Genomic DNA, 27982 nt, shown 5'->3' with positions numbered 1-27982 from the left:
ATGCGGTGGCTTTGTTGCCTTGGACAATCATATTAGCAAAGGTGGAACGGGACATGGCGAGATTGCGGCACAACGTCGAAAGAACATCGACACGTGGCTCACCTTCTTCATCGGCTGGCCGTCGCTGGGTGAGCTGCTCTCATGCGGCCGCTTCTTGGGAGGGCCGTTGCTTGGGCTGCTTGTCACGATGACGGGCCGCGACGACGACGCCGCGCCATAGGGCAGTGGCTCGCCGCGCGCATTGATGCCGCCCATGCCGACATCGGACGGCGCCGCCGGCGGCCGGCTGGGACGGTCAACGACAGTGTATGTCGTCGGCAGCAGCGCCGGCGTCGGCTTTTTACGGGGCAGAGAGCCAGGGCCAGGGCCAGGGCCAGAGCCAGAGCCAGAGCCAGAGCCGCCGGCTGATGCACGCGACTCAACGGGCGACGATGCCGCGGGTGGGGAGTAGCCGTCGTCGTCGTCGCCATCGTCACTATGGGCGTCACGCTGTGGCTTTGCCCGCGTCATTAACGCACGGTCCCGATCTGCCTTGGGGCCTGTCGGCGGCGCCGCGTTGCTGCTGCCGCCACGGCCATTACTCACACTACTGCTACGACTGGAGGGCGCGGTGGACGCGGGCGACGCCTTGATGGAACCCGCCTCGATTTTGGCCTTGGGCCCCTTGGGCCCCATGTGCGCCGCCCGTGCGCCTGCGCCTGTCCCTGCGCCTGTCCCTGCTCGTCCTCCTCCGGCGGACTGGGCCCCTGCCTTGAGCAACGACAGCACATTGCCGCCGGTGTACCGCTTGCGGTCCTTGGCATCCTCAATCAGCGCCCGCCAGAACTCGCCCTGTCGCAGGGCACGCGAGTCGCCCAGAATCCACAACGACGACTTGGCCCGCGTCAGGCCGACATTCATACGCCGAATGTCCGTCATGAAACCGATGCCGCCCGTCGGGCTGGCACGCACACACGAAAAGATGATGACGTCACACTCGCGCCCCTGGAAGGCGTCCGTCGTGTTGAAATCGACCGTGTCCAGCACGCCCGGCCCGTACTGGTCCGAGAACCGCGCCTTCAGCGCATACAGCTGCGCCTTATACGGCGTGATGATGCCCACCTTGCCCGTAAACGCCCTGCCGCCGCCGCTGCTAAACGTGCCCATGAACCGCTTGTACAGCTGCAGCGCCACGCGGATCTCGTTCTCGTTGACCAGCGACTGGCCCCGCGCGCCGCGCTCCTGCACACCCTCCACGTCAAAGAACCGGTACGGGCCAAGCAGCGACGTGCTGCCGTTCTTGTCGTCGCCGTCGCCGACGCCGTGCCACGGCTGCCGCCGCAGCTGGGCCATGCCCTCGCCATCGATGAGGCGCTTTTCGTAAAACTGCTGGCTCGGGAACAGGCTGATCTCGGGGTGCATGCGGTACTGCGTATCGAGGAGGTGCACGTCCTGGGGCCGGTTGCGCTGCATGCGGACAAACAGGCTCTGGTCGTAGCCGTACCGCGCCGCCGACTGCGACAGGACCGTGGGCGGCAGCTGCTTGGGGTCGCCCACGAGGACGCACTTGGCGCAGCCGTACTTGAGCGGGATCAGTGCGCTCAGCTCCACACACTGCGCCGCCTCATCGATGATGACCGTCTCGAACTCGACATTCAGGTTCTTGAACACTTCGTGGCCACTGCCGCTGAGTGTCGCGCACAGCACGTGCGCGTCGTTGAGGATCTTCTGCTGGATTTGCCGCTTCTTAATCTCCGCCTCACGAGCATACGTGTTGCCGCTCTCCTTGTCGCGGTCGATCTGCGCGCCAATGCGCCGCTGCTCGGACCGCAGCTGGTCGACCTCGCGCTGCAGCTGGTTGAGCTTGCCCCGGTCCGCGTTGTCGTCGCTTCGCGCTGCCTCCAGCGCGGGAAACAGCGCCGCGAGCTGCGCCTTGATCTCGCCCGCCCGCTGGTGCATCTTGTCGCGGTCGCTCACAGGGGCGGCGCCGTCCACCGGCTTGCCGTCCTTGCCCACGGCCGTAATCGTCGACGACGTCTGCCGAGCCACCTCCGCCTTGACCAGCTCGTCGAGCGTCACGTCCCGCACGCCGGCGTTGATCACGTCCGAGCGACCCAGGCGCAGCACGTTGATCTTGCGCGTCACGCCCGTCGACTCCTTGATGCCCGCCTTGAGACGGAGCACCAGCTCGTCCACGGCGGCGTTGCTGGGCGCGCACACCAGAAGCTTCTTGATCGTGCTGTCGTTGTTGGCAGCTGCGTTGCCTGGTCGGTTCATGGCCACGGCGCCCGCATTGTTCTTGATGGTGCCCGTCAGCAGCGCGCCGACCATGGCCACAATCGTCTTGGTCTTGCCCGTACCGGGGGGGCCCTGCACGAGCGTGAAGCCGTCGTTGGCCCTGCCGTGCATAATCGCCAGCGCTTGGCCCCGGTTGAGATCGTAGTTGCGCGCCAAGTCGTCGATGGCTGCGTCGCCAAAGCTCAGCATCGGCGACGGCGTCGCCTTGAGCACCTCGTCCATGAGGTCGTAGTACTGGAGACTCTCGAGAGCCGCAAACTCGCGCTCAATCGTCGTCATGTTGGTAATCTTGACAGCTTTCAGCTCGGCACCCGGCAGCAATATCGGCACTATCTGATTGCCACGGCTGTTGAGCCGGTACGTCACCTCGACCGTGTTGCGCTTGTACGCCGTCTTGTACACACGAGCCAGGCAGTGCGGCTCGGCGCGGCCCGTCAACGGGTTCTGCGCCTTGGACAGGAGCACAATGTCGCCCTCGCTCACCACCCTGTCGCCGTTTCCGGGTCCGTTGCCATTCCCGCCCTCATTGTTCGGCGGCAGCGTCATGCCCGTGCTCACCTCGAGGAAATTGTCGACCGAGATGCGCGTAATGACCTTGATGCTAAACGCCTTGGACGTGCTCTCGTCCTTGGCCGTCACAAAGGACCGCCACGCTTCGTTGATCAGCAGCGGGAAGAAGGTGCGCTTGTACTCGGCAGGGGACGGGTATCCGTCTGCTACAGCCTCGCACTGGCCCGTGTTGGGCGGATCGCTGCCCTCGTAAAAGATGTCCCACTCGAGGATGGCCTGGTGCAGGCGGTCCATGTTGGGGATGATGCGGGCGCGCATGTCCTTGGCGGACCGCTGCAGCTTCTTCTTCTTGACGGGCTCGGGCTTTTGCAGCATGTTCTGGCGCTGCCGGCGCACTGCATCGTCCATCAGCTGGTCGCTCTTCTTGCTCTGTTGGATAAGGGCCGCCATGCCGTCGTCGTCGCCGTCATCGTCGTCGGCGTCGTCCTCTTCCGAGTCGACCATGAGGTCGCTTTTGACGGACACGCGCAGAGCACGTGCCTTTGCCACGGCCTCGGCCTTGCTCTTGTCCATTTCGGCCTTCTCGCGCGCCCGTTTGTCGCGAATCGCTGCTCTGTTGGCCAGAAGAGCCGTCTGAGCTGCCTGGTCGGGTTTGGCCGCTGCCGTCGTCTTGAGCTTATCCAGCAACGCCCGGTGCTTGTTCAGGCCAGGGGTCAATTGCGACGCCGCATCCTTGCTAGTGAGCGACGAAGGAGGCACGGCCGGTGATGCGGATCGAGAGGCGGCCATTCCTGTGCCGGCGCGAGACCACGCTTCCAGGGAAGTCTGCTTTTTCTTGGCGGCATCAGCAGCGGTGCTCGACTTTGCGGCTCCCCAAGACACTATCTCGACGTCTTCCTCGTCGTCATCGTCTGCCCCATCGCCAATGGCACGCATTAGTTCGGCTCGTTGGGTGTTGTCCATGTTCGTATTGACCCGGAACTTGTTCTTAAGCTGTGCGTGAGGCGTATACGTGTTGCGGATGGCGTTGACAAACTTGTCCGGGAACTTCATGTTGTGCTCCTTGAGGCGGCTAAACAGCTTGACCAGGATTTGCACAATGATGCGAACGAGGTACAGATCACGCAGTTGGATCATCTCAAAGAGACCCATGGAGTACTTGCGGGGCGCGTCGAGGACCTCCTCCATGCACTTGTCCTTGTTGGACGAAGGCGTGGTCGCAGCTGTGGTCTTAGATGCTGTCGAGGTAAACGGAAGCGAAAAAGACGATGCAGGCGCGGCGTTGCTGTCCACGTTGCTCGGACTGGCTCGGCCGCTGTTGTTGTTGCTGCCACTCCCGCCCAAGGCAGACGCAATCAGACCATCCTGGGCCATGAGCTGCTCGGCAAACTCCATGACGTCGCGGCAATAGTTCTCCATGACCGACTTGTCAACATCCTCGCTCCAGGAACGGGCGCGCAAAAAGGAGTGATCGACAAACTGCCACTCCATGGTCCACCAGCGCTTCACGGCCTGTCGCTCGTCGGGCGTCAGAGATCGCGACCGCAGCAGACCATTCGATGTGTCGCACAGCCCACTCAAAATGTCTTTGCTACAGCGGAAGATGTGGCGCATGGGCTCAAAGGGAGACACCGCGGCCGACGCGGCCGACGCTTGTGCAGTGGCCTGCTGCTGTTGCTGAAGCCAGCGCAGCTGGTCGTCACCGCCAGTCAAGTAGCTGACTGAATCGGCAAATGAGGTCAAAAAGGCCACGGGATAGTCAGCAACCATCTTGGCAATGGCATCAGAGCGGCTGTCCTCGTCGACGAGAGTGCTGATCAGCTGCACACCGGCCTCGCGGATGGCATCCTCGGCATGAACGAGGGTCGCGGCGACAGCGTCCATCGCACGGCTCTGTGCGTCGGCACTCAGCAGTTGCTGCAAGTCCTTGCGGTTCAGAGCCTCGCTGACCCGGGCAACCGTGGCGGCAATGGCCTCGGCCGCGTGGTCGAGCTCGTCATTGAAGCGGCGCTTGGAGGCATCCTCGACAACCAGCTGGCGTTTCTTGGGGGCGAAGCGCTGGATGCCGCGCAAAGACAGTGTGGCTGCCAACATGACGCGGGCCAGATCAAGCCGCCCCGGTGCCAGAGCACCGCGAAAGCCGTCCCACAACTTGTTGGAACGGCGCTCGTTCTCGCCTGTTGGCACACGAACATTCTGCTGCAGGGCCATCCACTCGTCCTGGATCGCTCGAGTATCCAGGGCCAGAGCAGACTCGACAACGCCGACCGCGGCCTGGGACAGGCCAATGTTATAGCGATCGCCAGGATGCAGGTTAGCCGAGCGGACGACGTAGTCATGGTGATTCACGGTGTTGTTGATGACGGTGTTGACAAAGAGGGCACTCTCGGCAGTCAGGCGATAGCGGGAGTCAAGATAGCCGTCGAGTGTCATCTGCAGGGCATTCAATCCAGCAGCAATGCAGGTGGAGTGGCCCTCCCGCGTAGCGGTGACAGCAGGAGAGGCGTCACTTGTAAGGAAAATCGTAAGGAAATAATCGCACACGTCTGCCCGCTGGTTGCGGTTCAGCGAGCGCATCAAGGACTGCACAAACGCGACGAGCAGCGGCAGACGCAAGCGGGTGACAGTGCCGCTGTTGTCGGGAACGAGCTGCATAGCCGGCTCAAAGGAGCGGGCCAGGAAAGGTGCAAATGCTGGGCTCGCAAACACAAACATGGGCAGCTGCGGGGGGTTCATGAGAGAGAGGGCGTCCCAGAAAGCCGTGGACGACTTGTCCATGAGGGCACAGAGGGTACGCAGGACCCGGGCCAGGACCTGAGGCGAGCCGCGCTCAGAAATGTGCTTGACAGTCAGCTGGTAGACGTCAATGGGTATTTGCATGCCGCGCAGGCTGTGCAGCACCAGGTCTGGGCTCATGGCGTCGAGCAGCAGCAAAAAGCCGTCCCAAAACAGCTCCACATCCGCATCGGCGGCATCCGGCCGGCTGACGGCTTCAATGGCATCGGCCAGATGGTCGCTGACGGCCCAGTCAAACTGCTCGGGTGTCAACGACTGCGGCGGCCGGCGCTCCCAGGCCGTGCGGGCGAATGTGCAACGCAGCGGATCGGCCTGGAACAGGAAGACGGTCATTGTGGGAATAACCGCAGAGGCAATCTTGAGCGGCTTCTTCTCCTGGGTTTTCTGGAACACGTAGTTGAAGAGCTTGCGGTTGTCGGGCAGGCTGAGAAACTCCACGCAGCACAGGGCCTCGTAAAACGCAAGCACAGCCGGAGCATCCAGGGCAACCAACTTGGCCGACGACATGGGCCCGTGCTTCTCCAGCAGGTCCACGGCTCGTTGCAGGCCACGGGTAATGCGGTCGGTATCGTAGGCATGCAAACGGCGCTCCATGATATCCGCTGTCTCCTCGTCGAATTCTTTCAACAGGCGGTCCTTGAGGGCCTTCCGCCCCATGTGCCAGGCCCGCACGCAGCCATCGCACTTGACGAGGAAAGTCTCAGTTCGTCTGATCCAGTCGCCCAGCCAACGGTCGGCCTGATCGCGGTTGATACCCAGGATGAGTGATGCCCAGGACGTCAGCTGCAAGCGGCGGCGGCCCTCGTCGAGGCGGCCCTGGCGGGCAAGCTTCTCCTCGGGTGTCAGAGCGGCCCCGCCGGCGGTCGGGTCGTCGTAGTCCTCTTGGTCGTCGTCACTTGTGCGTGGGCAGAAGAGGTGGACGTCTGCCGGGATGCGCTCGAGCTCCTGGTGGGAGACAATAATCTCCTCGTAGACCTCCTCCGGCGTCTTCATGGCGGATCGGACGGGTGAGGAGGTGGGTGGGTATCGGTAGGTTTGTGACCCTCGGGACCAAGACAGCGCATTGGTCGACACGTCAGGACGAGCAGGGTGCGAGGGTTCACCTTCGGGTCAGGTTCAGGGCAGAGACGTTGCTGCCGCCCGATGGGCACATATTCGGGCGAGACACTGTATCTCGAGATGCGAGGCAGTTGGCAGAACGACGGACAGGGCTGACGAGGGCTTGTTGTCGTAAGGTTCGAGAAGGAATGCCGGATGGTCTCGAGACCAGACAGAGGAGGGACAGGAGGGAGAGGATGGAGAGAAGGTCGGTTTATATTTTGGGAGGTAGGATGGCAGGTAGGAAATATGGTGCTGAGCTGAAAAGCGAGCTGTCGCTAAACAAGCTCGTAAATATCGTGCAGATTGAGCCTATGTATGTGTGGCTCGTCAGAAACGTCTGTAGCTGCAATGGAATGTTGTAGGCAAGAGATGTCGTTGATGTTTTTGACACCCAGAGAGGTGGGTAATTTTGGTGATGTTTCTTTTTGGCCTTTTAATGCACGCGTGGAGCACTTTGGTGATTCACGTATCAGGGCGTGTGTTTTGGCGTTCGGTTCCCGACCCACTGGGCGTTGTTAAGTGAATACGTCGGGAAGGAGGTTGTCAACGTTAGAGGGCTGCTCCTGCATTTCGTGTCAACTGTTCATACCGGACCCACAGCTGAGTCGAGCCTGCCGCAAACGACCAACCGCGCAGGGGCTGTTCCCAAGAACGGCAACAGCTAACTTGGGGGCACTTCTGGTGACCGTAATGAGAAGGCCCCTTTGTTGGCAAGAGAGCAGCACCCTTGAGCTCTCGCATCGAATGCCAGCTGTTCGGATATCCCAGATTCAACGACCAACAATCTCAGAGCACAGAAATCCACACGGCTTTCTCTCTTTCTCTCGTTCCTTTCTCCTTGTCCGCTCAATCTGCACGCGCCAGGAACTGCGTAGAGCCTGTCGTTCTGCCCGACAATGCATCGGTAAAAACACAGGACGAGACAACGACGCGGCGAAGCAGCAAAAACACAACAAACGAGACAGTGGCCTCGTGACTACGCTCTTTCAATCGTGGCGCGGCGCTCTTCGAAAGCATCGATTGCCCTCCCTGCGACGTGCGGGCGTGTACTTCAATGGCCAAGGCCAAGTCGCCAAGGAGCGGCGGTGGTGGTGTTGGTCATGGAAACGACGGTTTCAGCAGCAATAGTGGGAACGCGGCGGCTGCAGCAGCAACAGGCGGCGAGAACGTTGGACTGTTGGCGCTGGGCGACAGGCACGAAGACGGCGACGATGGCAGCGAGGGCGACGACGACATCTTTGGCGACCAGCACGACGATTTCAAGGCACCTCCAGAAGATGGCCGACCCACACCCTCCCGCACAGCCTCTGGCACCCGATTGCCACCAAACCTCGTCCCGTCCGCTGCCGACGGCTCCAGCTCGCTCCGGACGCCTCGGACGCCTCGGACGCCGAACCGGGTCCGGTTCGACCTGCGTCCTGTCGAGGCAGGGCCTCCTTCGGCGAATGGCGGCACAACATCACATGGCAACTATTCGGACGACGACGACGATGATGACGACATGGACCACTTTGACCTCGACAATGCCCCCGAAAACGTCGATCGCCAGCACCGACTGCCGCTGCTGACAGACATCGAGGCGCCTTCCGTCACGCTCGCGCGGTCCGGCGAGATCGACACCCGGGTGGATGTGGAGGAGTGGGCGGAGCGCGAGCGAAGCCGGCCCAAGTCCGGGCTGAGCAGCGCGTTCATGAACATGGCCAACAGCATCATCGGTGCGGGCATCATCGGGCAGCCGTACGCGATGAAGCAGGCCGGGCTGGTGGCCGGCATTGTGCTGCTGGTCGTGCTGACGGTGCTGGTCGACTGGACGATCCGACTGATTGTGGTCAACAGCAAGCTGAGCGGCGCGAGCAGCTTCCAGGGCACCATGGAACACTGCTTTGGGCGGCCCGGCCTGATCGCCATCAGCCTGGCGCAGTGGGTGTTTGCGTTTGGCGGCATGGTGGCCTTTGGCGTCATCGTCGGCGACAGCATACCGCACGTGCTGACCGCCGTGTGGCCCAGCCTGCCCGACGTTCCGGTGCTTGGCTTGCTGACGGACCGGCGTGTCGTGATTGTGGTGTTTACGCTGTCGGTGTCGTACCCCCTGACGCTGTACCGGGACATCGCGAAGCTTGCCAAGGCGAGCACGTTTGCTCTCGTGAGCATGATTGTCATCATCGTCACAGTCCTTGTTCAGGGTGCGATGGTGCCAAAGGCGGAGCGTGGATCGTTCAGCGGGCCCCTTCTGACTGTGAATTCGGGCATCTTCCAGGCCATCGGCGTCATTTCATTTGGTAGGGCTGTCCACCGTCGCCGCCGTCGTGTAATGCAACATATATATATTCTCCATACGGAATGAGTGCTAACCATCTCTACAGCCTTTGTCTGCCATCACAACTCCCTTCTCATCTACGGCTCGCTCAAGACGCCCACAATCGACCGCTTCTCGCGCGTCACGCATATTTCGACCGCCGTGTCCATGGTCGCCTGCATGCTCATGGCCTTGGCCGGCTTCCTCACTTTTGGCGACAAGACGCTCGGCAACGTGCTCAACAACTTCCCCGCCGACAACACCATGGTCAACGTGGCGCGCCTCTGCTTCGGCCTCAACATGCTGACCACGCTGCCGCTCGAGGCCTTTGTGTGCCGCGAGGTCATGTTCAACTACTACTTCCCCAACGAGCCGTTCAACATGCACCTGCACCTCATCTTCAGCACCAGTCTCGTCGTGAGCGCCATGGTATTGAGCCTCATCACCTGTGACCTTGGCGCCATCTTCGAGCTCGTCGGCGCCACGAGCGCCTGTGCCATGGCGTACATCCTGCCGCCGCTCTGCTACATCAAGCTGACGACACGCAGCTGGCGCACCTATGTGGCCATGGGCACCGTGGTGTTTGGGTGCATAGTTATGGGCATCAGTCTGCTGCAGGCGGTGGGCAAGTTGATTAGCGGCGAGGGCGGCACTGCGCAGTGCAGATGAAAACGAAGCGATGCACTTGAGAAAGCCGGCGTTTCCTGAGCATGGTGTGGTTTTTCCTTTCGTCCCTTTTTTCCTTTTCTGTGTCGGCTATTCTAGGCTTCGCCGACTCAAGTTCCCATGCTATTTCTCATGTCTCTCTATAGAAGGTGTTTTGTTTTTTTGTTTACTTATATGGCGAGAGGAGGCTTTGAGCCTGGAAGGCCAGTCACGACAGCATGCCGTCTGTCTCCCTCTACAGCATTTTCTTTTTCTTCTTTGGTACATCATAATATGTCACATTTTTGGGCCACCCTTTATTGCCTTCTTGACCTTCATCATCCTCTGGCTGTGTCATCGTAGCACAGGCAGCTTCAACAGTCCGCTATCGACTTATTGCATCATCTCGCATGGTGAGCTGGCGTTATCCGCGGGACGACACATTTTAAGACCAATCATCATTATCCAGTACATTGTACAACGACTTACAGTTGCTGTCTTGGCCGCACTGTGTTATCAGCCCTTCACACGTCGTTCCTCGTCATGACTTTCTCATTGACGGCTCCACTCCTCCTGAACGCCGCCAAAGGCCCCGCCCCCAAAACACACTATCGCCCTGTTCTCATTCCGTTTGTCTTGTCCCCATGACACTCGAAAGCATCCCGCACCAGGCCAAGCCTCATAGGAATGCGCCGCCGTAGTCGACGTAAAAAGAACTCTGGGGGCGATCAACCGACCAATGCCGTCACTCTGATTTTGCCGAGTCAATATAGTGCTTTTGACAAGCTCACGGGTCTATTTACTAGCAACATCACCTCCCTGGGGCGATGCATTCATAGCAAGCTAGAAGAGGAAAAAAGAGCACACCAGACTTGCAATGCCCGCCTGACGCTGAAAGGCCCCCCACACTTTTGAGAAGTCAAGCCGAGCTCCGACTGTGAGTTCATGGTCTTCCCCGAAGCATTCGTCAGACAACCAGACGAAGTCGAAGAGGAGGAGCCGCAGGTGCATATTTGTATGCGTTGTCACGATGTAGTCTCCACGAGAGGGAAAGGAGACGCCTGTATCCGGAAAGACAGGCAAGAGGAAAGTTCGACCTGCAGAAGATGAAATGGCACGTGGTAGTCATGAAAGAAAGACAGCACTGGGGGAAGGAAGGCGGAGGGCAGAGAACGGAGTAGAAGGTAGTATCAGGAAGATCAAGGAAGGTATGCACATCTGCCCTGTAATAATGCCCACTATCATGTGTTGCTCCTTCCTCACCCCGCGTTGTGCCCCGTGCGATTTAAGCAACCACGCTGCCACTATAAAACGCGTACGAGCAGCAGAAGCCGAAAGCTTCCCCTCTTTTCCATCGTCCCTCTCTCTCCTTCACTTCTTGCTTCACACATCAAACAGCAACCAACTTTCTCATCCACTGCAATATAAAACACAACGTTTTCCAAACAAAACCAACAAGCACCCTTCACTCACCAAAATGCACGGCAAGGATTGTCCCAAGTGCGGCACCGCCATCGCCGACGGCACCAAGACCTGCAGCTCGTGCAGCGCCGTATGTCATCCTATGGGACGTGCTTTTACGTCGGCATACAACTGCTAACAACCCCAACTTTGTGTATTTCAGACGTGCCCCGTGTAAACTATGCTGCGGTAGTACGCACACGCATGTGCACAAAGCACGGTGACGACGGTGGCGATGACGATGCGATGAAGATGACGATGATGATGACGATGACGAAGGAATGAGCAACAACTGCAGGGCAAACGCGAGGGGGTATAGCCGATAAGAGGAGAACCGAGGCAGCCGAGTAGGATGTGGTATTCGAGAGGCGAGAGGAGCTGACGAATTCGGGCGTTGCTTCCTATACTACTCTGTACAAAATTCAATATGCTACTCCGACGTGGGCGCTGTTATGAATCTCTTGCCTGTTCTACCTATAGTAGTGTTCCTGCATGTGCTGGCAACGACGATAACGGCTGCTGCCTATTACTGTGTCTTTATTCAGTACGTTGTCTATCTTGCTGCATCGTCCTGCGTAGGACAGTCGTGGAGTGGGCTCTACGTAGAACTCCTTGCAGGATCGGGAAACAAAGTACGAAAGACAACACACACACACACACACACACGCAAAAAAAAGGCCATAGGCAAACCAAGACTTCGTGGCCTCTTATCCAATACTGGCTACCTATACTCTGCATGGCCGTAGACTCTACAACTCTCTAGCTGACCTACTCAGAATCGACGTGACTGTATCGCATTCTCCTTGTGTCCGATGTCATCACAAAGCATGGCATTCGTCACAAGAAGCTTCGACCATAGCGGCGAGCGAGATAAAAGTAAAAGGTAAGCAAAAAAAATTAAAATAAAAAAGAGAAGGCAAGCAAAGAGGAACTAGGTTAACTAAAATAGAAAAAGAAATTCGCAAATGTTTGTCGCCCCTCCAGCTTCGGTATCAAGGGAAAATAAAAAAAAGATGGGAATACGGGGGAGACAGGACGAGAAGGGAGAACAGCAGACGCAAGAAGCAGAGGTTTCACACTCTTCCCAGGCCGCTCCACCAAGCTCCCTCACTCTTGTCGCAGTTCCTGCGCCCGCTATGTTCCGAGTTGTTTGTTGTAATTTGTTTTGTGTTTTGCTGTTCAGTGTTTCAGAGAGACCCAATCGATATATGACACGCCAGACCGAATGGTTTCGTACACAGGCCAGTCGTGGCAAGTAGCAACGGCACGAAATAGAACCAAAAACTCCCAGCCAAATCAGCCAAATCATTACATCAGGCCGCAAGTGCCGTACCAATCCCGCCAATGTTCGTCAAACGAAAGCACGCCCCAGGCTCGGCCCCGCGGCGACAGCCCACGGCCATCGAACAGGACGGCGGACAGAAAAAAGAAAGTGACGAAAAGGAGGAAAACCTGAAAGGAAAACGGTTGAAATGTGCAAAAGAGAAATGGATTACAAAATGGGGTTGGTCGCAAAGAGCAAGAGACAATAGAGACAGGAGAGATACAGAGTGTGAGTAACAGCCAGAGGATGGCAGTGCAAGAGAGCCGTCGCGCGCACGTGGTCAGCCAAAAATGGGGATGCAAGGCCGGCTGTGTGCTAGGAAATTGTCCTGGATGGTGTCGTAAGATCTGGTTTGGCGCTGTCTTGTTCCTTTACAGAACCGTGCACTTGCTCTTCTTGCTCCCTCTCTTGCCGCTGCGCGAGAGCAGAGCAGCGCGGGTAGCGTGCTCAAACACCTCGCGAACGCCCTCGTTGGTCTTGGCAGAGCACTCAAGGTACTTGTAGGCACCAATCTTCTTGCGGATGTCCTCACCCTCCTCCGGCGAGACGGGCTTTTGGCTCGTCTTGCGCAGCTCCTCGATGGTCTTGGGGTCGTAGCGGAGATCCTTCTTGCAGCCAACCAGAATGATGGGCAGACCCTGGCAGAAGTGCAGAACCTCGGAGATCCACTATGGCGAAGGGAAAGGTGCAGTTAGCATCAAACGTGTCGGTACCAACGGAACTATATGAGTGGTGAGTGGTAGCGTACCTTCTCCTGGACGTTGTCGAGCGAGTCAGGCGAGTCGACAGCGAAGCAGATCAGAATGACGTGCGAGTCGGGGTAGGACAGAGGGCGCAACCGGTCGTAGTCCTCCTGGCCAGCCGTATCCCAGAGGGCCAGCTCGACGTGCTTGCCATCGACCTCAACATCCGCGACATAGTTCTCGAAGACGGTGGGAACGTAGACCTAAGGATACAGGACGCTGGATTAGCAGGGCGCACGAGGAAACGAAAATACGACACATAAAAACCGCAACGCGGATGTCGTCGAATTTCGCCTGTCGGTGGCGAGCGCTGGTCAGACACAAAATGCGCGCACAATGGCGGCAGCAGCAGCTGATGCTGCTGTTGAAAAGAGGGCCGGGAAGCATTGATGCCGTTTGGGTTTGGTTGGTCCAGAGCCTCAAAATACCGGGGGCGAGAGCGAGAGCGAATCATAGTCACACAATACGGTCCGAACGTGCAAAGGGGATAAGGCTGCAAGTAGGAGCGACCAATTTCCGCCAACAGGGGGAATATGGCAGCCCGTGTGCCTGACGGTTGGATCTCTCCAATGCCCGTTTCCATTCCTTTTAGGTTTGGTCGAATGACACAAAAATAAGCTCTCAGCAGCCGCTGTTGTTTGTGCCATGGCGCTCTCACAATCGGTCGGGGCCTATGAAGTTCTTTGATGCCGCAGCCTCGAAGCCCAGGTCGGAAGGAGATCGTTGCCCCTTAATCGGATTCCGCCCCACTCGAGTCGTTGACGGGATTCGAAAGAAAAAGGAATACAAAAGCGCTCGCCACCTGGCATTGCCTGGTGACATCCGAGGCTGGTTGATGAATGGAAGCGTGTTATCTTACCTCAGGGAAAGTGCCCTTGGAGAAAACACTGGAATGGACGTTAGCATGGAAAGTTCGGTGACGATAAAGGGTGGCAAGCAATGGCCATTCCGACAACGTGAGGATAACTGCATCGGGGAGGTTCGGGTTCGAGCCCCATCGCTCCCGCACGAGGATGCAGGAGGCCGACGCGAACACAGTTTGCCGGGTGGCCAGCCATACTCTCAGTTGTCCCCCCAAACGGCGCTTAAGGGAGACGGGAACGAGAAAATGGAGCGATCGGGAAACAGAATTTGGAAAGGAAGAGAGGTGCGGAAACGTACATCAACAAACAAGTCTTGCCGCAGGCACCGTCGCCGACGATGACGAGCTTCCGGCGGATCTCAGCCATTGTGATGTTTCGTGGTCGGGGTGGTGGGAGTTGGGAGTTGTGGGTTGGAGCGGTCGAGCAGAGTCGGCGAGATCAACGATGCAAGCAGGGCGGGACGTCGGCGAGACGAGACGACGAAATGCGAGCAGCCAAAAGGGGGTGGAGGAGAAGAGACGAAGGGGAGGAAGTGGCAAGGCCGAAGAAAAGGGAATGAGAAAAGAGATGGAAGATGGATACTGCGAAAAGGGGGATGATGGTAAATGACGAATGGGTGTTTAGCAGCAAGATGACACTGGCCGAGAAAGAGAGAGAGCACCTGTTGTGATGTATGGAGAAGAAGAGAAGGGGGGGTTGGAAAATGTTGGTGGATGGATGGAATGGGGTTTGTGGTTGTTATTATGAGAGAAAAGAGGAGGGAGGGCCAGAGAGGGTCAGTACGAACAGGGCGCGGAAAGGGGAACGAATGGCAGGGCGGAGCAAAGGGCAGGAGGCAGACAAGCAGAAGCAGGCAAGAGCAGGCAAGCAGGGGAAAAGTGGAGGTTGGAGCAGGAGGTAGAAAAAAGGCGGGTAATTATGCATTTGACGGGGCGGTCTGGTTCACGTTGGATCACTGAAGGTGGCCGTCTGTTTGTCCCCTGGAACTAGTGGAAGGCACTGAAGAGACGACCTCGCCAGCGGGCAGACAGGCGACACAACAGACGACAGGCGGCGAAACAGCAAGGCAGAACCACAGCGAGCACGCCTGGTCGTTTCAGTTGACATAACTGGCATGCTTAGCCCAGCACGTCTGCATGAAACAGAGCCACACCATGGCAGACGAATGGATCTAATGGCGGACGACCTGGGCTTGTGTTTCGTTTCCAGTTCGTTTCCTCTGATTTACGAGCTAGTGGCGAGGTTTGCAGGGGTCGCCAGGTCCAACAGCCCCTGGAAAGGCCCCTAAATCATCCCAAAAGACCCTAACTAGGTAGCTGCAACCCCAAAGCCGTCGAGGACCCAGTAAATGCAGCCTGTTCCGACAAATACGGCGCATGGAAGGGACCGCCGAGTCGTGACGGGCCTGCCTTACTTCGTATTTCAGCTCCTGCGCACTGGTTGCCTAAGCGGTGAATTGCAAGGAAGGTACGAAATAAGGTACGAAATAATTGGCGAGGTTCACATGAGAAAAGAAGGCGCCATTCAGCCTACAGGACTCCTGTTTACAGGGCAACTGCGCAATAGGACAGAAGTCGGTCCTACAATTTGCTGATATCTGGCTTGTCTCACCCACTGCATTCTGCTTTGCTTTTGCTCGGTGACCGTTGGTGGTTCTGTGCATCCTGTTCTTTGTTGTCTGCCGAGTATGTTTGTGTGTTCTGGCTTGCATTTTTCAGGGGCCTGGGCATAAGCTTGTGCAGGTCCGCCTCTGCGCAACGGTTGAGAATGCCAAATGCATATAGGCGATCAGTCAATATATATGCATCTAAAGCAAAGCCTCCACTTTAAACTAAGACAGTTGGCCGAGAAAGAACAGACGAGTGCACGGACGAACAGGAATGAAAAATGGGGATAATGGCGATGGAAGACGACAAAAGTATGGCATACGTCGTCGCGCTCTCCTGATTACGACTGCTTTGCTCCCGAAAGACGGACCGTGGAGCTGTTGTCCACTAAAAAACCTAAAAATAGGGAAGATGGCATCGTCGAAAAGGCATTCTAGTCCACAAGCGGCCAAGCCCCTGGGCAAAAGACGTGGAAACTTGGGAGACCAGCGTGGACGACATGAAGAATTCGGAGTCACAGAAAGAGAGACAGTGTGTGTGAGAATGTGAAAAAGGAGCCGGTGTTGCATTGATGACAGAGTCACCGCCCGGCCGGGCCCCAACGGCGTTCAACGATTCTAGCGGTCTGTGAGTTTCCTTAGCAGGCTGGAGCAAGCAGAAGTGCAACCGGCCGAGTCGCTGCAGCAGCTGGAATCGCGGTGTGTGCCCGTTCGTCAACATCTGACACCAACATGCACAGACGATACAGATATAGACGGAAGATCGTTTCGTGGCACAAACGACGGCACAAAGCCGTCGCAGGCCAGGGTCTAGGCCCGGCCGTGGGGGACAGGCTGCAGCTGTGTCTGTTGCAGTGTCAGAGAAAAAGCAACTTGGTGAACAAACGGTGTGCACAATCAAACTCGCATACATGCATACAGCACAAATGTCGGGGCGGCTCCTTCCATGGGAGTCCTACCAGCGACGGCAGGTAGGACTTTTTAGTGGAGCCACTGCCCAACTCAACTGTAGCACTTCGTCCGTGATGGCGATGTGATGGCCCGGAATGAGCTGACGTAGGTTCTTGGCGTGGGCATGTAGCTCTCGTTTCTCGGATTGACACTTTCCGCCGTGCACTGTTCGCAAGACTTGAACCGAGAAAGCCGCACAGCTGCAACGTTTCTCTGTGTCTTGGCAAGGAAATCCAGCACGTGCGCAGATGTGTAAGGAAGGAGCGAATCCAAATACACGCATACATGCATACATGCATGCGCCTCAGTATGCATGTATCAGACAATTACAGGCCCAGTGCGTAGCCAATTCCATTGCCTGCCACGTCCAACATCGACACAGCTACAAAATTTGGCATTCACGGGCGTATCTGCGGCGTCATGTCGCTTGGCCTGGATACGAAAGAGGCCGCCTTTGTAAATGCCCTGTTTTGATACACGGCGGAGCTCGGTTTCCAGACTTGGGATGGTCACGTGTGAGCTACCATGCCGGTGACGACCCACCCGTGCTTCCAATCGGCCAATCGAATCCGGCGCAGGAAGAAACTACGCTCCGAGAAAAAAATCACCATAGTCCAACATTGCACGACCCAACAGCTTCACCCGCATTGGCTCCCGAGAAAAGGCTTGCCAGCCACGCACCGCTGCACACCCCAATTGACGACTCTGCTGTGCATGGGGGAAAGCGTGCACTGAAGCCACCGACGACGATCTAAAGCGACGTCTTTGTCTCCCCCCCTCGACTGGACGGACCCCCCACAACCGATCTTTTTGTTACCTCTCTCTTTCCCGTCTCCGCACGACCGCCACGATGTTGAAGATTGCACGCCGCACGGCACAGGCGGAGAAGCAGGCGGCGCGGCGCCAAAAGGTGCGGGAGCGGGCGCTCGATGCCATCCACAGCGACCGCGTGCGGTCGGTCCGTAACCTACTCAACGAGGAGATCCAGCTGCAGGCGCGGCAGGCACGGCGAGCGCGCCGCGAGACGTGGACCATGGGGCCGCTGGCCCCACAGCGCAACCACGCGGGAGCCACGGCGGACGAGGCGCGGCGCGGCCGGAGCAGCCACACGAACCGGTTTGGCGGCGAGCTGTTTGCCGAGGAGAACCTGCCGCACTGGGGCACGCTGAGCATACGGCGGCTGCGCAACGAGAACACGAGCACGATCACGCCGCGGGAGGCCAATGCGCGGTGTGCGTGGGCGGGGTCGGTCAAGACGCTGTGTCTGGCCGTGGGCGACCGCTGCGTGGTGGTGGAGGGCCCCTTCAAGGGCGCCATTGGCCCCATCAAGGACATCCGGGCGGAGCAGGGCACCCTGACGCTCGAGGGCGTGGCGCGGACCAACATTACGGTTCCGTCGTCGCTCGTCACCGAGGCCGAGCAGTCTGTGCACCAGATCGAGTCGGCGATCCCCATCGACGCCGTGCGTCTCGTGCACCCGCTGACCGACCCGGCCACGGGCCAGACGCGCGACGTCATTGTCCGCGAACTCAGGCCCGTGGGCTTCTACCGGGACCGCCCGACGCACCGCTCGGGCTTCTCGCGCATCGTGCCCGGCCTCAACGTGCGCATCCCGTGGCCGCGCACGGCGCCGGCCGAGCACGAGGACCAGGACGGCGACACGCTGCGGATCTATGCGGAACAAGTCACGTTTGTGCCGACGCTGCTGCGGCCGCCGGCGCCGGAGGCGGTGCTGGACGAGCTGCGCAACAGGTACTCGCGGTTCCGCACGCGGCACACGCCCGAGTACATTGCGGCCAAGGAGGCCGAGGAGGCGGCCAAGCAGGAGGCCAAGAAATACGGCCCTGCGCTGGTCAAGGGCAAGCAGCCTGGTCTGTCGCCGCCGGGCATGCGGACGCCGCTCGAGGAATTCCACATCCAGCAAAAGGCGCTGCGCCGGGCGCGCGGCCAGCCGGAGCTGTCGGACGACATGCTGGAGCAGATTGGCCGTCTGATGGCGCAGAGCAAGATCACGGCGCTGAACAATGCGGGCATGAGCGAGGTGCCGCGAGCAGATGCACAGTCGACGACACAAGCACCGCAGCCATGATCGCAGCCGGCAGCCATGCGGACATTGGCATGACTGGCAACCCTCTTGCGACCTCCAACCATCTCGAGAGGCTGGGCATAGTCTCGTTCTTTCCCATCGTTCGACCTCCACGTGTCACCCTCATTGCCCTCTCCTCCTCCCCCATCCCTTCTACTTTTATTGTATTTTATTTCCAAGCGACGACCGGACGGAGAAATGAGGCGAAGCAGCATCGTCTTCATCTAAAATCACCTGTACAAAACATCACATAGGGGCAAAAGATGAGATATTTTGTAAGATATCCCTTACACTAGAAGAAACTAAATCCAAAAATCAAATGAAAGAAAAAGCATACGCTATAAACACCCACTCTATTCTTGATTCTCGAGGTGTGCGATGCAATGTCTGTCCAACGTGATATTTCGCATCAGATGGGGCGCGCAGGTCCTATGTTCTGACGCCAAGCAAAAATAGAGAGGAGCGTAGATGGCGATGGGGAGCCCTAAGCGAGATGAAGACGTAAAAGCAATACTGCAGTGGGATCCCGGTAACGGCCGCGCCTCCTGCGCGTCGAATTGACGTGCCTGAAGGATTGCTGGGCTCCTCGCCGCACTTTATCTTCCTCGACTCGGAAAGGAAGCGTCTCACGGAGTCGTCGTCATCGTCTTTATTTCGCAATCGTTTATTTTTGTTTTCACCATTACAAACATGCCTCACAAAGAAATCAAAGGGCGCTCGTCGGGCTCGTTTCTGGCGGTTCGATATTAAAATCCACCCAAGGACAAGAGAGGCACAAGCGCAGACACGACGTAGACACGGGCTTCAAACGTCCACCGAGAGAGAATAGCAAGCCACACTTTGTCGTAGACGTAGATGAACTTCACTACCTCTGGTCAGCGATGGGACTGCGGTCCAGCGAGAGTCTCTCCGTTTTGGCGGATCCCAGCCACAGGCAAGTCGAGAAAACGGGAGACGCGGGAGACGCGGGAGACGCAGGAAACGCTTGTGTGGGAACGACTATGGAATGCCAATATAGAAGCACGTCAAGATGGGGCTTTGAGGCTTTGAGGATTTGATTTTCGGTGTTGGAAAGAGGCCAAGACATGGGACTGGCGTCTCCGAGTCTCTTTGTATCGTACCTCGTGTCTCGTGTTCAGTGTTCAATGGGCTTTCGAAGCGAGTCTCGACGACGTAAGATGATGAAAGCAGGGGTGTCGTGGAAGAGCCAATATAGAGTAAATTGTGCAGATTTTTATTATTTTTGGAAACTCAAAATGAGACGAGAAGAGACGCCAATTCATGTGGAATCGACGCGGCGAGTCAATTCGAGTCCGCGTCGGTCCCGGACAACGCAGGCCGACTTTGGTTTTATGTTCTTGTTATGTGTATCCTCAAAAAAAGACAAAATAAATAAATAAAAAGAAATAAAAAAACGGCGAACTGGACAACCTCCGCCCGTATGTGCAGTTACGTGGCGAATGGCCGCAAGACGTTGATCTAAGGTTGGTTTACAGATGCCAATGTTTCACAACTTTGCTGCCGTGATTTTCAATTCGTCATTTGTCTCCCGCCTCGATCCGCCCAGCCAAATACGTGGATAAGAAAAGAAAACGGATCACGGATCACAAATCACGAATCACGCATTGTCAACGTCCCTCGCTTACCACAAACGATAGCCTTGTCTCTGGTGCCTGGAAAAGTGGTGTTACAAAATAAGGTTATCCTACTGCACGAGCACAAGGTCTCTACCGATCGACTCAGGCACAACGGCCGTGTCCAATCCCACAGCCTGGCCTTTTCCTGTAAGGCTGGCGAGCGGTCCAGAACGTCCAAAAGTCTCAGTCCAAAGCTCCCATAATAGCCATGGAAAAACTGAGCACAAAAGGAACAAAACGATAGAATTGGGGAAACCGGGAGCTGGGGGGGGGGGGGGGGGCTCGTCGGAACAACGCCAGGACACAGCCCTGCTTTCTCCTCTTTTATTTCCCGGAAATCGTTGTCGATCCTCCGGAGTTCGTGGACACCATGTTGCTTAACTTGGGAGCTTTACTCGTCTTTCGTTTCTCGCTTTCTCGGCAGCGGGAGAATAAATTGACTTCGCCTTTGCCCAGAGCTTATCCTAAATCCTTGCAGATATTCATCCAGATGGGCCGGCCGACCACCTGGTCACCTCGCCGTGAGAAAAGAAGAGTTTGGGGGCCAAAGATGCGGTTGTTTAATAACGACAGAATAGAACACTTATTTTTAATTCTTTGTTTTATTTTCAGAAATCTGTGCTCCTGCTCCTGCAGCGTCTGTTGGCAACGCGTGGCTGTGATTTTACCGTCTCATAAAATAAAAAACGGACGCACACAATCACATGCACGACACCGCCACTCTTTTGATTCATTGTACGCCCCAAGAACAATAGACACCGGGCCCCGGTATCAACTGTCCCGTATCTCGTCTAATCTTCTCGTGGGATGTTTTGTTTCTCGAGTTTTATGTAAGACATGTCATCAACGGCTTGGATGGAACGCAAATCGTCGTCCTCAGGACTCGCAACCATCTTCTCCCTGCAAAGGATGCTACTTATGTGAACTATGTAAACAAATCTCATCATCAGTAGATCACTGTAGAATCACAGAACCACGAGATAAATACAGGAAAAAAAAAATATCCCGTCCGCTACAAGAAAACGCGATATCTCGCAGTCCATCAGGAATCATGTATGGTTATGTCTTGGGAGTCTGTCTGTCTGTCGGATAGCCACTGTAGACGACGAATGGATGGATGAACAAAACTCAACGTCCCCCAAAGGCCATTTCACGACATTTCACGAGTCATTTCCACACGCCTCCGTCAGCTGTAAGAACCATCGCTCCTTTCTTGTAGCCCCTCGGCGAGTGTGAGCAGAACTTGTATATTGACTGCCACACAAAGCCCGCATCGCCACAACGATGGATGAGAGACTGTGATGGCCGTCCCGGAGAGGTGCCCCTTTTTTATTTATTTTTATTTCCGGTAGGATCGGCCAAGGGCCGCATCCATGACAATGTGAAAAGACATCCAGAAAGGTAGACCGAAGACCTGCAAGACAGACATCCCGACTCCCGACTCTTGATAAGCCAACTCCGAAGGGCAGACGTTGGACAAGACACTGCGCTTACACGTTCGCAGACATCCTCCATCCTCGACTTCTTTCTGTGATAGACGCAGACCTCATTCGAACATAAATAGAGCTCTTGTCCTCCCTCGAGTCTCTTCATTTGTCTTTTCCTCATCCACAACAACCAGCAACCAAACAACTCCCTTGACCATCTCTCAACTTCTTCACCACCCTTCTTTCTTTCTTCTTCAAGAAAAAATAACCCTCCAACCACCTCCAAAATGCTTTTCAACGCTGCTGCCTCTACTCTCTTCCTGGCTGGCTCTGCCTTTGCCGCCGTCATCCAGCGGGACGTCCCCGCCGTCAATGAAACGGCCGATGCCATTGACTTTATCGTCGACGCGCCCCTGGCCGTCTCCTTGGGCCCGTTCCTGAGCCTCATCGAGACCATCGACGCGGTGCCTGACTCGGTTGTGGCCGCCGGCGACGACGCCGTCCACAACTGGCTCGCCCCCATTGGCGCCTCGGCCGCGGCGGCCATCCCCGCTCCCAATGCCGCGGTCGTGGTCCGCAGCACCGACGCAACCAATGCCGCCAATGCGGCGGACACGACGGCCGCCGTCCAGGCCGTCAACGGCCTCGTCAAGGACCTCGAGTGCGCCGCTGCCGTGGCGGCTGCCATTGCCGGCGACGTGCTGCCCGCGGCCAAGCTTCTCAAGGCCAAGAAGCTGGTCAAGGCCCTCGGCGGTGTCAAGAAGGTCGCGAAGCTCTTCCTGCACTTCAGCAGCAACCGCGACGAGGCCATCAAGGAGGCCGGCAAGACCCTCGTCGAGCTTGTCGAGATCCTCCTGGGCATTGACAGCATCAAGAAGCACTGCAAGTAAATGATGCACGACGCGTTCTCCATTTCTGTATAGAGGAAAAATCAGAAACCGTTTTCCTTCCTATCATTGGGTACATCGTCATCACAACATCTTGCTTGGGGCCAGCACATGGTAAAGCTACGGCATCGCATTGTCATACAGAGTGCAGCAAATTTTGGTTCTGGAGGATATTTGTTTGTCTGAGCGTGTCGTTCTTTTGTCTACTTCCCACATCTCTTTCCGCCTCTTTCCATCCTCTTTCCATCTTTTCCTTCTTCTTCTTTCTCTCTCTTCTTTTTCTTGTCTCCTTTTCTTTTCATTCTCCTATTACATCTCTGTTGATATATACACACACATATCGATAGATCTCTCTATATCTGGCCGTGCACACACAAATACAATTTTGAATATTCAACTAAAGCTTGAGATTGCTTCCAGACTTCAGCTTGGCAGGGCCTAGCTCACAGGATGTGTATTCCTCCCGAGAATGAGTGCTCCGTAAGTACCCGTCGTGGGATGGTTGCTAAAGATAAACACTTTATATTATCTCCGGTAGGCTGCTAAAGATAGAATAAAGAATGAAATAAAAAGCAAGAGGATGGGCAGGCTGCATGGTCAGCAATCAAAACGGCCATCCCGGGGATATATAATATAAATGCAAACTTTGTATTGTACAGACAATAAGTAGAAAGATAAAAAGCCAGATAAAAAAATAAGCCACCAACGTTAAAACTATATAATAAATATAGGAAAATAAAATGGCGTCGGGCCAATAGTTGTTTTGTGAGGTGGTTCTTCGTTCGTTCATGCACTTCTTGACATCGTGAATCATGGGGGTATCGTCTGCAATCTCAAAATTGAGGCGTGGCGTCATCATTTCGTTATAGTTATTTCGTCTCAGGATCGTTCGTCTTCGTCGTTTTAGTCGTCACCGTAGGCCGGCTGGCCTTCCACGAGGATGACCACCGTTATTGTGGCGGCATATGCTTCTCGGATGGCGCATGCCAAGCTAGTATGTAGTGTCAGCATATTCCACAAGGGGATAAAATATGGGATAAATAGCTGCGCAGAACTGGACTCACCAAGTCTCCTTCAAATCAGCCACAATGGCACTGAGCCCCCAATGCGAGCACCATGCACGTGCCAGGACCTCGTTGTCTGGCACGCCAAATGCCTCCACTACGAGAACCTTTTCGTCGTCCCCGTCCTTCGAGACAGATGGATAGCGAGGGCCAGGGACACCGGCACCCCCAAAGCGGACTGTCGGTGGCAGCGTCTGGTTCCGGGCGTGGGCAGAATGCGCTGTCGCAGCGGCCGTACCGGGGGGCGGCCAAGGCGTGGCCCAGTCGTGGACGTTGACAATCTCGTCGGCCTTGACGACATCGTATACGTAATCAAAAAAGAGCGGATGCGGCTTGTTGGAGCAAGGCCACGCACAAACAAAGGAAACATCGTAGTTAAGGCGCATCGGCCACGATATGCCGTCAATGGCAAACTGGACGGAGGCATCGAACCAGCGAGGGGCTGTGCTGCTGCCTGGAACGGGTGTGCCAGCTGTCGAGGGTGGTGGCAGAGAGCCGGAGCCGGAGCCGAAGCCGGCCGAAGCCGGGCTGGCGCCTGTTGAGGGACCTGGCGTCGCAGCTGGACGGAGAGTCAATAGCTCAATACGAACGGTGTCTACAACGTCCGACGAGTCGGCCGAAACAAGCTTGTATTCCTTGACGGGGAAGACTTCGGCAGGCGGTCCAAGTGGGTCGGAGCGTTCGGCCATCGTGAGTGCATCGTCTGGCGAGAGGTCCTGTCGTGGTCGTCGGGTCCGAATGCGGGCAATCTGTGACCGGCCGAGATCCACCGTTGGGCGGGCAGGGCCGATCCAGCCGGCTAGCTCCCGGCAAGTCGGCGCCAAAACTTTGCCAACAATACACGTTGAGGTCCAGTATGTGTAGCTGTTGCGGTACTGGAAACCGCAATTGGGATGCAAATGGGTGAGCAAAGACAGATCGTCGGTGGCTTGGTCGGGATCGACGTCGATGAGAGCATTCATGATTGTAAACGGGAACGTCGGCTGTCCATGGGGTTAGCATATATCAAATGGATTGCATCGGTGCACAGGTGAAGAGTGGAGTGTCGAGAATGACGTACCCCGGGTAGTACAAGACCACTGAAAAAGGCCATGGCATGCGAGCTGATGGAGGTGAGGCTGCCATCGGCATCGCGCTGCTTCAAGTTGGCTACGGTCGCCGCGTAGTTGGGCCACTTCATCATGCCGGCAAAGCGTTTGAACATGCGGACTTGGCGGTTCTTGAGCTTGAGTCGAAGTTTCACTTGGTCGGCCGATTTTCCATAGGCATCCACGCGGATGTTGTCCTGCCAGCGACGGGCGAGGGCTAGGTCCCACTGGAGCGACGGCGGGAGTTGCTGGAGAAGTTTCTCCTTGGCCCAGTCGCTGTGGTGGCGGGACGAGATGCGAAGGTCGAGTTCGATGCTGAGCAGTAGCTGGTGGAAGAACCGTTGATACTGCTCATGGTTGGAGTGGCCGGTGTCAAAAATAAAACGGGTGGCGACCTGGTTGCGCGGAACCGTAAAGTCGATCCAGTAGTCGGGGCGTGACAGCACCAAGATTAGATCAGTAATCTGCTTGTCCAAAGTACGGTGGGGGCCAAACATTCGGTCGGGATCTCTTAAGAGGCGACGATATAAGTTGCGGTAAAGGCGGTCCTCGTCGTCTTCGCATAGGCCATTCAGTTGGATATCTCGTAGTCGCTGGCATATCTGTGTGAGGTTGACGTCGCGCGGGCGGACCCCGGAGTCGCGCAGGGCAATCGTCGGCGGCAAGGATCCAGAGAGGCCGGCCCAATGGTTCAGGGTAATGGTGCCCGGCCGTCGGCCAAAGCAAAATGCGAAGCTTGGCTGCTCGAGTGTGTCCCAAGGCGAGAGTGGAGTTTGAGAAGAACTCGCAGAAGAGCCTGGCCCTTGGTTGATGCGCATTGTCATGAACTGCGTCATGGAGCTGTGTAGATCTATGCCGTCCGTCGAGATGTCGCCGTTGTTGCTGTCGTCCCTGTCCATATCCCTCTCCCCGCGGCGGTCGCCTCGTCCTCTGTCACGATCGCGGTCCCGATCTCTGCTATGTCGTCCACTTCGACTTGCGCCCGACGTCTTCTGGTTTCCCGTCGATGTGCTGTAGAGGGTAAAGTACTGGTCGGACATGTGCGGAACGTCCTTCCGGAAGCCGCTGTAGACAGGTGCACCCCGAGAAATGTACTCAATGGCCCCTCCCAGAGGGAGTTCTGTGTCGGCGGGGATGTTGTTGGGAGGCCACTCGGTTAACGGGCTGACTGGAGCAGAGGAGTAGGAAGTCCCGTTGTTTTTCGGCGCGGGGCTTGCCTTGCCCTTTGCATGCTTTGTGCCGCCGGCGGACTTGGGCATGGCCCTGTCAGGGTATCGGTAGACTGCCGCTTGGTTGCCGCCATTAGCAGGCGCCGAGACCTTCTCTTTCTGGTATCTCGTTGGCTGCTGTTCCTGCACCGGAATGGGACCTGGCTGCCGGACTTGGGTAGGGCCTGGCCGGCGAAGCCCAGGAGGTGTTCTCCGAGTGGCTGGGACATGAACGTCTCCATCTGGACTGTCCCCTGTGGTCTTCTTGGGGTTGTTCTTTTCCTGGTTCGTGTAGGTTAGCTTTGGGAGACACTTTCGTCATGTTTCGAGGATAGCCACAGCCGTACAAGTTTCGCATTTTTGCCCTTGGAGCTTCGCGAGCGGAAGAGGTTGCTCCAGAAACCTCGTTTCTCTTGCTTTGCGTCTTTTGTGGTGTTCATGGTGGCTCATTGTAATGTGAGACGATGGTGCTGCTCAATGCGATGTCTGACATCGACTGGATCGAGGTGATCGATGATGGCGATGGTTCTGTGCTGCTTGTTTAGAATATATCTTGGAATGAGACAAAGGTGGTGAGTGTTGAAAAAATGTGAAGATAGTACAAGGATATGCGGAAGTTGAAAGGGCTCTTATGCAAATATTAAAAAAAATAAAGAATAAAAATATAAAGTGCTATTAATTGTCGCCAGCCCGGCGGAGAGGTCGCATGTGGAGAACAGAGCCGAGGGCAAAGGATTGCTTTGATGCAACCACTTTGCCTCGCAGCTGGACTGGCTACTAAAAGGAAGCTATGTGTTGTTCGTGCACCACACTCTCGTATGCCGACTGCACACCCCTGCTCGCGCGTTTATAGGAAGAGGCGAAAGTCAAACCCAGACGTGTGAGGTCAGAGGGAGGGAGCTTGGTATCCTTGGTATCTTGCGTGGCTGGGTGGCTGTGGACACAGGCCGATCTGGGCATGTGAGGGTGTGAGTGGTTGGTGGGCGGACGTAATGCGCTTACAGTCGTCAGCGGTTTGCGTTGCAGCATTGGGAGGCTTTCAAGACAGTTGAAAACAACTCGCTGTGGTGGGACAGGAGAGCAAAGAGTGAAAGATCAAAAGTGAAGCAAAAAAGAGAATCGAGATGCAATATATTGGACGACCGGATTAGAAACTATGAAACTAGGAAGGAGCAAAAAAAGGGGAAGGCGCGCCGTGTCGTGGGTTAAAACGGAATTGAATGCGGAAAGAGCGAGCCAGTCAGCCAGCTGCCCAAAAAGACACTGAAAAGGTGTATGCATGGGACTGGACAAATTGGGAAGTTACGATGGGCGGCGGGCGACAAACACGGCATCGACAAAAGGGATGATAATGCAACTGCAAACAATAAAAAGCACAGGTAAGGAGGCCGCATATTGTGGGAATGCGTATACTCTGACAGCGTGCCAGCTATCCGGCACGGGCAAATCACAGACGGTGTGATACGCGTAGATTAACGGGTTGCTAGGTAGGCTCCCAGCAAACCGGCTGTTTCTGATTGTAGACTTTGTGTCTGGGGAAGGTGAGGGCGACGGAACTGGTGGTTGCCCATTGGGTTTTCCTCCCCAAAAAGGCAATTTGTCAAGCCTGACTGGAAACAGAAGGCACGAGCCGCAACCAAGTGGGCAGTGAGTTGTCACGATCGAACGTCAAGTCCCCCCTCCGACGCTCTCCTCTGTCCTGCCATCTCCTCATTGCCTCCTGCATACTTGTCTCGCCCGAGACATTGGCTGTTTGAGTGTTTTGCTTGTTTGTGGGCGAGCCGTTGCTTCTTCCAAAAGAGGCGGTCTGCGGGTAATTTACTGGTCTGTGCTGCAACGTTGGTGCAGCTCCGTTTTCTTGCTTCTCCTTTTTTGTTCTCTTAATTTTTTTTCTTCTTATTTCAAATGCGCCTCTCCTCCTCAGCTGCCTGCAGCTATATGCACGCAGATATGCACCTCCTGCCACCAAAATATCCCAGCCTTTACCAATCAAAAAGGAGCCCACGACGAGA

At 56.4% G+C, this 27982-nt stretch overlaps 6 protein-coding genes across 6 annotated transcripts; 3 read left to right on the top strand and 3 right to left on the bottom strand.

Annotated features, from left to right (window-relative positions):
* Positions 1-27: 27 nt before the first annotated feature.
* SPSK_10840 (tRNA-splicing) lies at positions 28-6576 on the bottom strand (the record flags this gene model as incomplete). The annotated part of the gene is made up of 1 exon (XM_016737103.1): positions 28-6576. The coding sequence occupies one exon, from the start codon at positions 6574-6576 to the stop codon at positions 28-30; it is 6549 nt and encodes a 2182-aa protein (XP_016588249.1).
* A 1162-nt stretch (positions 6577-7738) lies between these two features.
* Positions 7739-9649, top strand: SPSK_08854 (solute carrier family 38 (sodium-coupled neutral amino acid transporter), member 11; the record flags this gene model as incomplete). The annotated part of the gene is made up of 2 exons (XM_016735440.1): positions 7739-8963; positions 9048-9649. 2 exons carry the CDS (start codon positions 7739-7741, stop codon positions 9647-9649), a joined length of 1827 nt encoding a protein of 608 aa, XP_016588248.1.
* A 3132-nt stretch (positions 9650-12781) lies between these two features.
* Positions 12782-14382, bottom strand: SPSK_09084 (Rho family, other; the record flags this gene model as incomplete). Its single annotated transcript, XM_016735664.1, has 4 exons — positions 12782-13078; positions 13159-13356; positions 14013-14040; positions 14315-14382. 4 exons carry the CDS (start codon positions 14380-14382, stop codon positions 12782-12784), a joined length of 591 nt encoding a protein of 196 aa, XP_016588247.1.
* A 3041-nt stretch (positions 14383-17423) lies between these two features.
* SPSK_09355 (kow motif domain containing protein) lies at positions 17424-18662 on the top strand (the record flags this gene model as incomplete). Its single annotated transcript, XM_016735929.1, has 1 exon — positions 17424-18662. The coding sequence occupies one exon, from the start codon at positions 17424-17426 to the stop codon at positions 18660-18662; it is 1239 nt and encodes a 412-aa protein (XP_016588246.1).
* Positions 18663-22010: 3348 nt separating this feature from the next.
* On the top strand, positions 22011-22613 carry SPSK_09866 (uncharacterized protein; the record flags this gene model as incomplete). The annotated part of the gene is made up of 1 exon (XM_016736434.1): positions 22011-22613. The coding sequence occupies one exon, from the start codon at positions 22011-22013 to the stop codon at positions 22611-22613; it is 603 nt and encodes a 200-aa protein (XP_016588245.1).
* A 900-nt stretch (positions 22614-23513) lies between these two features.
* On the bottom strand, positions 23514-26410 carry SPSK_08469 (uncharacterized protein; the record flags this gene model as incomplete). Its single annotated transcript, XM_016735065.1, has 4 exons — positions 23514-23601; positions 23675-24657; positions 24735-26252; positions 26318-26410. 4 exons carry the CDS (start codon positions 26408-26410, stop codon positions 23514-23516), a joined length of 2682 nt encoding a protein of 893 aa, XP_016588244.1.
* Between the last annotated feature and the right edge of the window lie 1572 nt (positions 26411-27982).

This window comes from Sporothrix schenckii (genome assembly GCF_000961545.1).
Source record: "Sporothrix schenckii 1099-18 chromosome Unknown Cont44, whole genome shotgun sequence".
In the NCBI taxonomy this organism is placed as follows: domain Eukaryota; kingdom Fungi; phylum Ascomycota; class Sordariomycetes; order Ophiostomatales; family Ophiostomataceae; genus Sporothrix; species Sporothrix schenckii.
The sequence above is the reverse complement of the archived record's forward strand: the minus strand, read 5'-3'. Positions and strand labels throughout refer to the sequence as shown.